Source organism: Pipistrellus hanaki (genome assembly GCF_964339955.1).
Source record: "Pipistrellus hanaki genome assembly, chromosome: 9".
Lineage (NCBI taxonomy): Eukaryota > Metazoa > Chordata > Mammalia > Chiroptera > Vespertilionidae > Pipistrellus > Pipistrellus hanaki.
Genome location: NC_140511.1, coordinates 41,598,062 through 41,610,627, shown reverse-complemented (window position 1 = coordinate 41,610,627; position 12,566 = coordinate 41,598,062). Strand labels below are relative to the sequence as shown.

At 46.5% G+C, this 12,566-nt stretch overlaps 2 protein-coding genes across 3 annotated transcripts in view; one reads left to right on the top strand and one right to left on the bottom strand.

The window, feature by feature from the left end:
• ARRB1 (arrestin beta 1) overlaps nt 1-1,774 on the bottom strand; it is a 75,886-nt gene extending 74,112 nt beyond the window's left edge. The window contains exon 1 of one of the 2 annotated variants that reach the window (XM_084893413.1): nt 1,522-1,774. In XM_084893413.1, the coding sequence (XP_084749539.1) occupies nt 1,522-1,541 (20 nt within the window). In that variant the 5' untranslated portion in view covers nt 1,542-1,774. The remainder of the gene's footprint in view (nt 1-1,521) is intronic. The other variant, XM_084893412.1, reaches the window with a different exon arrangement.
• RPS3 (ribosomal protein S3) overlaps nt 1,261-12,566 on the top strand; it is a 46,730-nt gene continuing 35,424 nt past the window's right edge. The window contains exon 1 of the mRNA XM_084893440.1: nt 1,261-1,480. The gene's annotated coding sequence lies outside the window, so the exon portion shown is untranslated. The remainder of the gene's footprint in view (nt 1,481-12,566) is intronic.

Sequence of the window (12,566 nt, the reverse complement as noted above, 5' to 3'; positions counted from 1 at the left end):
AGCCTCCGTGGCTTCTTCTGGGAAATGTCGGTGGTCGCTGGAAGACCTCTCTCATGCTGCTGAGAGCGTGTGTCAGGCGGCTGTGGGTGTGAAGCTGCTTTGTCCGTGGTCCCAAACATGATGACCACGGCGGGTCATTGCTCCCCAGTCTATGAGCTCCTGCAGCACACCTCTCCGACCCCCACACCATACCTGGTACCACAGCAAGGGCTCAGCAAATAATTATTGGAAGCAAGGAGAGAGAGGGGCAGGGTGGAGAGAGGGAAGAGAAGAGGAAGGAGTGGGGCACAAGGATAGGAGAGAGGAAAGAAAAAATGCAAGAGGGGTTGCAGAAGAGGTAAGAGGAGGAGATAAGGGAGACGCTTCTATCGGAACTTAAGGAAGTGGGTAGATGGAGAGGGCAGAAGTAGGGTGCAAAGCTGAGCCCCTGACCAGGGCTGTGCCCAGGGGCCACCCTGCCCCAGCTCCAGCCCCTTCCCCCTTTTCTGTCCCCGTTTTCCACTTCAGAGGCCTATCCTCTCCCTTTCTGAGTCAGGGCAGGCTCCTCCGATAGCAGCCCCTGTCCCACCTCCAGCTCCAAGCAGATCCAGGCCGGCCAGCCAGGCCTCAGGGAGGTCAGAGGGAAAGGAAACAGAGCAGATAGGATGCGCTTTTCCCAGGCTCCCGGGGGGCCTCCCACTGTGTGATGTGTGTGTTTCCACTTCTCTCCGTGTGGGGGGACTGCGGCGAGTGTGTCAGCAGCCCCAGGGTCTCCGAGCCTGGGACCACGGGGCACTGTGCGGGCAGCAGTCTGGTGTGTGTCTGCTGGGGTCAGCGTTGGTGGGGTCTTGCGAACACCGTGCTAGCGAGACAGATGCCAGCATACGCAGTCATGTCAGTCAGGGTGACAACCTGTGTATGCCAGGAAGAGTGTTTGTTGTTACAGTGACGGAACGTGACAGCGTGTGTGTGTCCAGTGTAGGCCAACACGTATGCCAGCACAAAGGTATGTTAGAGTTGATGTGTGCTGGAGTGTGGCGGTGTATGCCCACATGACTGTCAGCAAGAATGTGTTGGCAAGAGGTACCCCTGGGTGTGTGACAGTGTCACTGTGTGTGATCAGTGTGTGACAGTGAATTTGTGTGTGTGTGTGTGTGGTGTGTGTGACAGCGTGAGCATGCCCATGGATGAGTGTGTACGTCCGTGTGTCCACATGAGCGTGTGTGCCATTGTGTGTCAGCCTGCCCCGTGCGTGAGTCCCTGTGTCTGCTGGCCAGTGCTGGTGTCAGCGAGCGAGGGTGTCTGCAGAGCCATGAGCCAGATGGGGCAGCCGGCTCCTCTGGGTGCCCCCGCCCAGGACCCTGCCAGCGACTGACTCCCCGGGAAACCTCAGGGAGAGAGAGCCCAGTACTGCTGAGCCGGAGCCTGGCGCTCCTGCATGACGGCGATCGCAAAGCCAGGGCGGGCGCGGACTGGAACCCCCGCCCGCGTCCAGGCCCAGGTCAGCTCCACGCGCCCCGGCCGGCCGCCTCCCGCACTCACCGTGTCCCTTTGTCACCCATGGTCCGCGGCGGCTGCAGGCAGGTCCCCGGCGTCCGCGCCCCGGCTGGGCTGGAAAATCCCCGGCCGCCGGCAGGAAGAGCGCGGGCAGCCGGCTCCCGGTTCCCTGCTCCGCCTCCTCCGCCCTCCGGCCTCCGCCGCCGCCGCCGCCCCCGCCCCCGCCCCCGCCCGATCGCCGCCGCCGAACCGCCCGCCCGCGGGGCCGCTCAGCACCCAGGCCGCGGCTAGGGCGGGAGCCGTGCGGGGAGCGCGCGTGGGGCTGTGTGCGCGCGTGTGTGTGTGCGCGCGCGCGCCGCCCCGCCAGCCGCTGGGGCAGGGCAGCTGGAGGCGTCTGGGCCCGCAGGGCCTTGGGGGTCCACAGGCGTGCGTGTCCAGATGCGTGTGTGCGTGCGTGTGTGTGTGTGTGTGTGTGTGTGTGTGTGTGTGTGTGTGTGCTGTAATGGGTGTGTACGTGAGGGCTTACACTGGTGTAGATGTGCGTGCGCGTGTGTGCACGCGAGAGTGTGCTGGTGCGGGTCCGTGTGCACGCCATGTGCGCGGGCCGATGAGGAGTGTGTGTGCAGATGGAGCGGTGTGCACGCCTTTGTGCAGCTGTGCCTGTGTGCAGGCGCGCTCCCCTGCGCACAGAGGGCAGCCTTTGTGTGTGTGCGGGAAGGTGAAAGCTGGGTGTCTGCCCACCCCAAGGCTGAGTTCCTGGCTGTGTCCCTGGTGGGGTAGGAATGGGGGTTGGAGGGGTACTGTGGGTGCCTGGCAAGACAGTCGACCTCTGCTCCACCCTCCCCTCAACCCAACTCCCCACCCTTCTGGAGAGATAACACTCAACAACTCAACAGAGACAGGAAGCAGGGGTGGAGGGGGCAGGAGAAGACAGCAGCGACAAAGCTGGGGCACCGGGAGGGGCACCGGAGGGAGCAGGGGCAGCGGTAGTGGCTGCCTGAAAAGAGGAAGCTGTGAGAAGAGGAGATAAGGAAGAGGGCATAGAGCTGGCCTGCTCCGCCCCTCCGGGAGTCTGGCCTGGTGAGGTAGCATGATGCAAAGTTCCCTAGCCCAGGCTGCTGTGGGTGACCCAGGACTTCAGCTCTCTCAGGACCAGTCTCCAAACGTGTAAAGTGGGAAGTTAATACCAGCCTGCAGAATGGGTCATAGGTGTTTGCTGATCTCCCCTGACACACCATAGGTGCCAAGGAGATGTTAACCCCTGCAGGCCTCAGGAGATGTCCTTTGAAATCCTGGCTGAAACCCGGCTTTGTCTGAGGTTACTCCTGCTTTGCTGGCAGACGAGAGAGTGTGAGGTCTTTCGCTGCTGGGATTTGGCTCATTGGCCCTGATAGGCCCCTAATATTGGCATATTAATGGGAGGAAATGAAGCTATCATTTACTCTGATGTGATTGTGAGTCTGTAAACATCTCCTGTAATTATGCTCAGCAACAGATACCTATGCTGGTTGTATAGTCGGGTAAGGATATCCCAATGGAATTGCCATAATTACGTCCAGATGGCAAGTGATGGGGGGGTTTGAGGATCCGTCAGGCAGGCAGGGTGGTCCAGGGTCTGGACAATGTTCGGAGCTGGGAGAGGGTGGATGATGGTTTAGAACTCTCCTCCTGGCCTTAGTCTCTGGGCGTCACCCTCACTCCCACAGAGGAAGGAGAGAAGGCACCTGCTGTTTCTACGAAGGGCAGAGATCTTGAGAGGAATGTGCCAGGGTCTTGTCTAATGAGAGGAGGCTCGCTGTGTGAGCCAGAGAGGATCCTTACTGAGATGGAGATGCCAGGTTCCCCACCTGGAAAACAGAAGCTCAACCAAAGCACGTGATCTCCATTCAGACACCCTCCGCCAGCACACAGCTCTTCCCCGCCCAGTTTGGCAAGCACGGCCCTGACCTTCTTGGGCCGCTGAACAGACGGGCGGCCTGTGGAGTCAGCATGCAGGATCTCACGTACATCCCTGCCAGCCCATAAACTTCACTAGGGGGTGTGTGGTGTGCCTGGCACGGCTCGATGCTCACCATTCTGTGAGATAAATGTTCTTTTCCCTTTTTTTTTTTTTTATAAAAGAGCAAACTGACATTCAGAGAAGAAGCCAAGTAGTTTGCCGAAAGCCGTAGGTTCCTGTGGACCTTGGCCTCTGACTTTCCCTCTCAGGCCCTCCCCAAAGGGAAGCTATTGTAACATGTAGTAGAGCCAGAACGTGGCCCTTGATTTACTCCTCACTCAATAACTGTTCAACGTGCCACACGTGGCTGTAGGTCCTTACAAACACTGATTAATGGGACAGAAGGAGCTTATATTCCAGAGAGGGATGTAGGAGCGGCGAAGCGGAGGGAAGGGGGTATTTTGACTTTACCTGTCAGGAATACAACCTGTTATGTATTCTTAGTGTGATCAAAAATCAATAAAAATGTAAAAGTAGTCATCTTGAGGCGACCTCTAGAAATACAAACAATCTAGTTTCAGGCAGCGGTAAGTGTTATAAAGGACATAACACGATGATTAAAGCATACTGGCAGCAAGCGTTCTTAGGAAAAAGCTCTTTAAGGACATGGCCTCTGGGCTGAAACCTGCAGATGAGGAGCCAGAGCTGTGTGGGGAGAGCCAGGGGCAGAAGGAGCAGCAGGTATAGAAGCTGTGCCATTCGGAAGCCCAGGACCAGGGGGCCTGGGTTTGGGTGACAGGAAGAAATGGTGAGATCGTGCAGGGCCTGTGGCTGGAACTAAGGAGACTGGGGAGATGAGTAACAGTGACTACACTTTTAAAGGTCACTCTAGCTGTTGGAAAGAGTTATCTTGGAGCAAGACAAGAACAGAAGCAGTCACTCTATTATTGCAGCAGGCAAGAGAGAGTGGGTATGGCTTGGACTCGGGTGGTGGCAGCAGAAATGGGAAGAAATAAAGAGATTCATTTATATTTGGAGGTAGAGCCAACGGCACCTGCTGAGGGACCAGCTGTGGACAGGGGAGGATCCTGGCTTACTCTAAGGGCCCGGGCAGGCCTGTTTGTTTCACCCTCAATGCAGGCCACCTCCCCCTGCATTTCTCCAGGGACACTGATGGCTGAGAGGCTCAGAGGCTCTTTCTTTCCTGCCTCAACCCATTTGTAATACATCTTCCTCCTGAAAACCAGAGCAATTTTTCTAAAAGGCAAGTAGATTCTACTACTGAGGAGATTCTCCATCTTGTAGGAGATGGTTATCTCCAGCCAAGTCCCAATCTGAGCCAATCACATGCTTGAATATTTATCACTCACAATAATAATTCCTTACCCAAAGGTAGATAGAAATAAAGTATTATCCCTGCTTTATCGATGAGGAAAGAAAGGCTCTCTGAGGGAATGTGCCTAAGCCAAGGGCATAGCAAATAAAAGGTACAGCTGCAGCTCAAACCCAAAGCTTCTGCTTAGCTGGTCAGATAGTTGAATGTCAGATTGAAATGTGAGTGGGTAGGTGGGTGGGTGAGTTTTCAGCTCCCTGCTTAACCAAGGATGTGAGGCTGACAGGTGCATACCTTGGAGATGTTAAAGGTTAATAAACTAAGGAGCTTCTACCCAAATCGGAAATCTGGTTGTAATCATTGACTCTTCCTTTAATCCTCTCAATCCTTATCAAGCCAGTCTCTATCTCCTATGTGTTCCCCTACCTAGGGGATCATGTTAAGGATTTTATCTTTATCCAAAGATCACTAAAGAAGCTTTGAAAGATTATTTTTTAATATTTTTATTGATTTGAGAGAGAGGAAGGGAGAAGAGAGAGATAGAAACATCAATGATGAGAATCGTTGATCAGCTGCCTCCTGCACGCCCCCTTTCTGGGAATCGAGCCTGCAACCCGGGAGTGTGCCCTTGACTGGAACCGAACCTGGGACCCTCCAGTCTATAGGCCGATGTTCTGTCCATTGAGCCAAACCTGCTAGGGTGACGCTTTAAAAGATTTTAAGCAGAGCAGTGACACACTCAGACATGTGTTTTGCAAAGATGGCTCTGGCTGTCGTGTAAAGAATGAATTGGGCATGGGCCAGAGGGGATGCGGAGGGGAGACCAATTAGGAGGCCGAGTGCACAGTTTAGGGAGGAATGGTAACTGCATTCCAGGGAGAGAACATTCAACAGCTGCAAAGCCAGGGAGGAGGAAAAGGGCAAGATGTTTTGGAGGAATTCAGATGGATCTGTGGCCAGAGGACAGAGAGGGAAAGGAAGGAGCTGAAAAGGAGGAGGGGCCATATCCTGAGGAAGCAGCTCACAGATGGGTCAGCTTCCAATATTTTTTACATCTATCTATCAAAATTTCTTGCCCTAGCTGGCTTGGCTCAGTGGATAGAGTGTCAGCCTGTGGACTGAAGGGTCCCGGGTTTGATTCCAGTCAAGGTTGTGGGCTTGATCCCCAGTGGGGGTGTGCAGGAGGCAGCCAATCAATGATTCTCATCATTGATGTTTCTATCTTTCTCTCTCCCTCTTCCTTCCTCTCTAAAATCAATATATATATATATATATATATATATATATATATATATATATATATATATATATATATATAAATGATTTCTTCAGGATGGGATTACGGTGTTTAACCATCACTAAGTGGACAATTCAAGGTTCTCATCTGTAACCAACAAAACCAATTCTGGCTGGCTTTAATATACAAAGATAACTTATTGGCAGGCTGTCCAGGTAGCTGCTACTGGTGAATCAAGAACACTGCAACTCAGACCCCTCTATAGCCAGCACTAAGCCTAACCCTAGAAACTGCATGTGGCCACTGCACCAGAAAGAATTCTTTGCTGGGTCTCATCTTTGAGTCAAAGTTGCCCATGCCTTTGATTGGCTGTACCTAGTCATGTGCCCTTGTCCTAGGTCATGTGACCCTGTCCTTGTTGCAAGGACCCAGAAACTGTGTTGTTGGCACTTGTGATTTCCATACGGGGAGGCAGGCTTTAACTGACTCCAAGAATCATAGGATGAAGGATTCCCCAAACACGAGAAGAGGGTTTAGAGGCTGAGTAGCCAAAAAGTATAAATATCCATTTTACTGCAAAATGCAGCCAAGTGAGCTACAGTAAGAACTCAAAAATAGGTCCAATACCCAGGAGATGACAGCAAAGGACAGATACCCTTGTTAACAGAAAGGCCTTTGTCAGGTTGTTTTAGTATCGCTAGCTTCCAAAAACAAACAAACAAACAAACAAAAAACAGAGACAATGGTTCAGATTCTAGTTATGGTAAAGTACCTTGTATCAGAAACCCTCCTGCAGATAACAGTTCAAACTTTAACAAAATGGGCATCACACTGGGTGAGATCTAATTTTATATGCATTTCCCCAGGGGGACTTCCCCGTTCTGGGCAGCTTAGGGAAGCTAGAATTTACACAGAAGCCTTAAGGGAGCAGAAGGCTGCTTGGGTACTAGAGGAAGGAATGTGGGGTTGCTAGAAAGGCTAGAAATTTAAGAGGAGGATCCTGGAAATGAGGAGCCACAGCAGGGTTAAGACTCTAAGTCTGCATGTAGACTGATTTCAGTTCCTTGGTTGACTCCTAACTGTACATACATGGTGATGGCTCTCGGTGGAAAGTAGTAGCTAGAAAGCTGAAAGAACTGAGCAGAGATTTTAGATGTTCCCTACCATGGAGGGAGATAAGTTCGAGTCTCCCCAAGTTATTGCAATTCGGTAAACACCTCAGGTTTTCCACTGAACCCTCAGAAGTACTATGCCCTAACAATAAAGACAATGTCCCAAAACTAGGGTGTGGGCCCAAGATTAAAGGCAAAATAAAATAGATCCAATAGCTGAAACCGGTTTGGCTCAGCCGTAGAGCGTCGGTCTGTGGACTGAAAGGTCCCGGGTTCGATTCCGGTCAAGGGCATGTACATTGGTTGCGGGCACATCCCCGGTAGGGGGTGTGCAAGAGGCAGCTGGTCGATGTTTCTCTCTCATCGACGTTTCTACAATAGTTCTCTATCCCTCTCCCTTCCTCTCTGTAAGAAAAATTAATAAAATATATTTTTAAAAAATAAAAATAAATAAATAAAATAAATCCAATAGCCCGGCCCCAGTGGTTCAGTGGTTGAATGTCGACGCAGTCAGGATACATGACCTGGTTTCGGGCTCGGTCCCCAGTGAGGGGCATGCAGGAGCATCCAGTCGCTGTTTCTCTCTCATTAATGTTTTTATCTATCTCTCTCGCTCCCTTCCTCTCTGAGATGAATAAAAAAAATATTTTTTAAATAGATCCAATAGCCAACAATTGGAAACAATCTAAATGTCTACCAATATGGGTAGACCAAATGCAGTATATCCATATAAAGGAATACTATTCAGCAATTAAAATAGAATACAAATATGTGCTCTGACATGGATAATCTTCAAAAACATTACACTTTGTGAAAAAAGCTAGATACAAAAGACCATTGTTGTATAATTTCATTGATATGAAATGCCCAGAAAAGACAAATATTTAGAGATAGAAAGTAGATAAATAGCTGCCTGGGGCAATGGAGATTGACAGTAAATGGCCAAGGGACTTTACTAGGGTGAAGGAAATGCTATAAAAACTTGATACATTTACTAAAAAGAATCATCAAATTGTTAACTTGAAATTATTATGTGACATGCTTATATATAAAAATGCCTCAATAAGATTATATTTTTTTAAAAATCAGTGATAAAATTAACAGAAATTATTTAAACATTAAGCCATGAACTGTAACAATTTTATCTCAGATCATCCCCAAAAGGTCAGTTAATTAAGAGGAAGAGATAAATTCAAAATAGAAATGATGAATATTTCTTAGTTTCTGACAATTTATTTATTTTTTAAAATATACTTTATTGATTTTTTTTTTTACAGAGAGGAAGGGAGATGAAAAGAGAGTTAGAAACCTCAATGAGAGAGAAACATGGATAAGCTGCCTCCTGCACACCTCCCACTGGGGATGTGCCCACAACCAAGATAAGTGGAATTGAACCTGGGACACTTGAGTCTGCAGGCCGACACTCTATCCACTGAGCCAAACTGGTTAGGGCAGGTTACTGACAATTTAATTAATAAATAGGAGTTATTCAATTCTTACTAATAAATAGGAGGGATTCAACAAATGAATAGTTTTAATAATCAAACTAACGCATTAAAAATTGTTTAGCCAAAACTGGTTTGGCTCAGTGGTAGAGCGTTGGTCTGTGGACTGAAGGGTCCCAGGTTCTATTCTGGTCAAGGGCATGTACATTGGTTGCGGGCACATCCCCGGTAGGGGGTGTGCAACAGGCAGCTGGTCGATGTTTCTCTCTCATCAACGTTTCTAGCTCTCTATCTCTCTCCCTTCCTCTCTGTAAAAAATCAATAAAATATATATTTTTAAAAAATTGTTTAATGTTTTCCAGATTTGACATAAATTATTGACATTGAAAAAGATAACATAGCCCTGGCCTGTTTGGCTCAGTGGATAGAGTGTCAGCCTATGGACTGCAGGGTAAGGGCATATATATGGGTTGTGAACTAGATCCCCAGTAGGGGGCATGCAGGTGGCAGACAATCAATGCTTCTCTCTCATCATCGATGTTTCTATCTTTCTCTACCTATTCCTTCCTCTCTGAAATCAATAAAATAAAAAAAATTTTAAAGAATAAAAGATAACATAAAACTGATAACAGGACACTACATGGAGGTTCTCAATGACAAACAAGTTAAAGAATAAAAACACATTTCAGATTAGTTACTGTATACAAAAAATAATGATAAGAAGGCCTTAAAGTTCATACATGAAAAAAACACACATTAGTTTTGTACCAAATTAGACAACAACCTTAAAATTTTGTGGCATTATTAATAATAGTTAAGCTAAAAGAAACTTTTCTAAATCACACACACACAAAAAAATGAAATGGATCTGCCTTAATAAAGCATACAATTGAGCTTCCACAGGTAAGGGTGATCAGCCAGTAATTTAACTGCCTACTAGATCAAAAGTCAACACTCTCCATAGGAAGATGACCAAAATCTAGAGTCTCCATAGCATATCACCTAAAATGTTCAGTACAAAAATAAAAATTACTAAACATGTGAAAAATAAACAAACAAAAAACCTGGAAAATGAAACCCATAGTCAAGCAAAAAAGCAGGCAATAGAAACAGACTGTTGGAATGACCAGACAAGAATTTTAAGTCAGCTGTTGTGGAGGAGCACATGAGACTTGGTTGGAAGGTTTGCAAGGAAGATATTCTGATGAAAAAAAAATCGAGTGGAAAGCTGCCTGCCTGTTTATCAGAATTATGGCTTAGGGGAGACATATGGACGGGTGGAAGGCGGTGCCCCTAATTATTTCTTGACCTTCCCAAACACGTCTTTGCATGTGTAGACCCCCGAGTGCTTACTGGAATCCTTATGCTTAATTCCTGGATGCCCTTGCCTAGAGGACAGTGTAAACACACGAGTCCTCCCAAGGTTACTGATTGTACCTAAAGATAAAAATTCCAACAAAAGCCTAACAAGGCAGGCAATCTAGGCTGCCTGGTCACTTCGGTCAGGCTGTCCCTTAGCCCTCTCCCCCACAGTGAAACTGTGTCAGAGTTATCTGTTCATCCGTCATTCGGGGGCTGCTGGTCAGCCCTGGCAAGCTATTATAAATATGTTCAAGAATTTAAAGGAAAATAGGTTCATCGTGAGTAAAAAAACGGGCAAATTTCAGCACAGAAATGGAAAAACTTTTTAAAAAGAACCAAATGGGAATTTTAGAGTTCAAAATACAGTATTTGAAATGAAAAAAAAAAAACTCACTAGTTTGGACTTACTATCAATTGGTGGCAGCAGAAGAATGAATGACCTTGAAGATAGATCTAAATTGCCTAACTTGAAGAATAAAGAAAAAGAATTGCCTCACTGACTTATAGACAAAATCGTGTGATTTCAGTCCCAGAAAAAGCTTTTTATTTTGATGTAGTTCCATTTGTTTATTTTCTCAGTAAAGAAACCATCAACAAAACAACAAGAAGACCCACTGCATGGGAGAACATATTTGCCAATGGTATCACCAATAAGATTTAATCTCCAACATCTACAGGGAATTCATACAACTTAACAAAAAGAAGATAAACAACCCAATCAAAAAATGGGCAACGAACCTAGTAGACACTTTTGAAAAGAAGACATAAGGAAGGCCAAGAGACATATGAAAACATGCTCAAAGTCACAAATTATCCAAGAGATGCAAATCAAAATGATAATGCGCTACCATCTCACACCTGCCAGAATGGCTATTATCAACAAATCAACAAACAACAAATGCTGACGAGGATGGGGAGAAAAAGGAACACTTGTGCCCTGTTGGTGGGAATGCAGATTGATGCGGCCACTGTGGAGAACAGTATGGAGTTTCCTCAAAAAACTAAAAATGGAACTCCCATTTGACCCACTGATCCCATTTCTAGGAATATATCTCAAGAAACTAGAAACCAATCAGAAAGGATATATGCACCCCTGTATTCAGAGCGGCACAATTTACCATAGCTAAGATTTGGAAACAGCCGAAGTGCCCATCAGCAGATGAGTGGATTAAAAAACGGTGGTACATCTACACAATGGAATGCTACGCTGCTATAAAATAGAAGGAACTTTTACTATTTGCAACAGCATGGATGGAACTGGAGAGCATTATGCTAAGCGAAATAAAACAGTCAGAGAAAGATAAATATCACATGATCTCACTTATTTATGGAAAATAATGAACAACATAAACTGATGAACAAAAACAGGTCCAGAGTCAGAGAAGCATCTTTCAGACTGTCAAACCTCAGAGGGAAGGTAGGGGAGGGTGGGGGCAAGGGGGAGAGATCAATCAAAGGACTTGTATGCATGCATATGAGCCTAATCAATGGACACAGACAAGGGGGGGAGGGGAGGGAGGGCATGAGTGGTGTGGTGGGGGTAGTTTGGGGGGCAATGGGGAGATAAGGACACATATGTAATACCTTAATCAATAAAATAAAATTTAAAAAAAGAAGTGACACCTCACCAAAGAAGATATTCAGATGGCAAATAAGCTTATGAAGATGCTCCACATCATACGTCATCAGGGAAATACAAATTAAAACAACAATGAGGTACTACTAGACACCTATTAGAATGGATAAAATCTAAAACACTGACTACACCAGCTGCTGGCAAGGATGTGGAGAAAAAGGAACTTCCATTCAAGGCTGGTAGGAATGCAAAATGGTACAGCCACTTTGGAAAACAGTTCTATGGTTCCTCACAAAATTAAACATATTCTTACCATATCACCTAGCAATCACGCTTCTTGGTATTTTCCCAGGTACATCGAAAACTCACGTTCACACAAGAATCAACATGTAGATGTTTATAGCAGCTTTACTCATAATTGTCAAAACTTGGAAGCAACCAAAATGCCTTTCAGTAGGTGAATGAATACACTGAGATGCATGCAAACAATGGGATGTTTATTATTCAGTGCTAAAAACACGTGAGCTATCAAGTCAGGAATCTTTTATTTTTTAAGTGCCCTGACCGGGGATTTAACCAGTGACCTTTTGGTTCCTGGGTCAAGGCTCAACCACTGAGTCACACCAGCCAGCAGATATGGAGGAATCTCAAATGTTTCTTACTGTGTGAACAAAAGCTGATCTGAAAGGCTACATACTGTGTGTGATTCCAACTACATTACATGGCATTCTGGAAAAGGAAAAACTATGAAGACAGTAAAAAAAAGAAAGATCAGTGGTTGCCAGTCATTGAAGGGAAGGGGAGAGAAGAAGAGGTGATCACAGATGATTTTTAGGACAGTGAAAATACTCTGTATGATACTATAATAGTGGGTACATATTATAAACTAGAAGCTGTTAACGAAAAACAACCATTGAAACCTGTAAAGAATTTTTGTGAGTTTATTTGAGCCAAACTGTCGACATAAGCCGGGAAGCAGAACCTCAACGGATTGAGATAATGCTCCGGAGAATGGCGGGTTACATTTCTGTATTTATACATTGCAATCAAAGGAAAGGGACGTAGGTGAGTTACATGAAATCCATT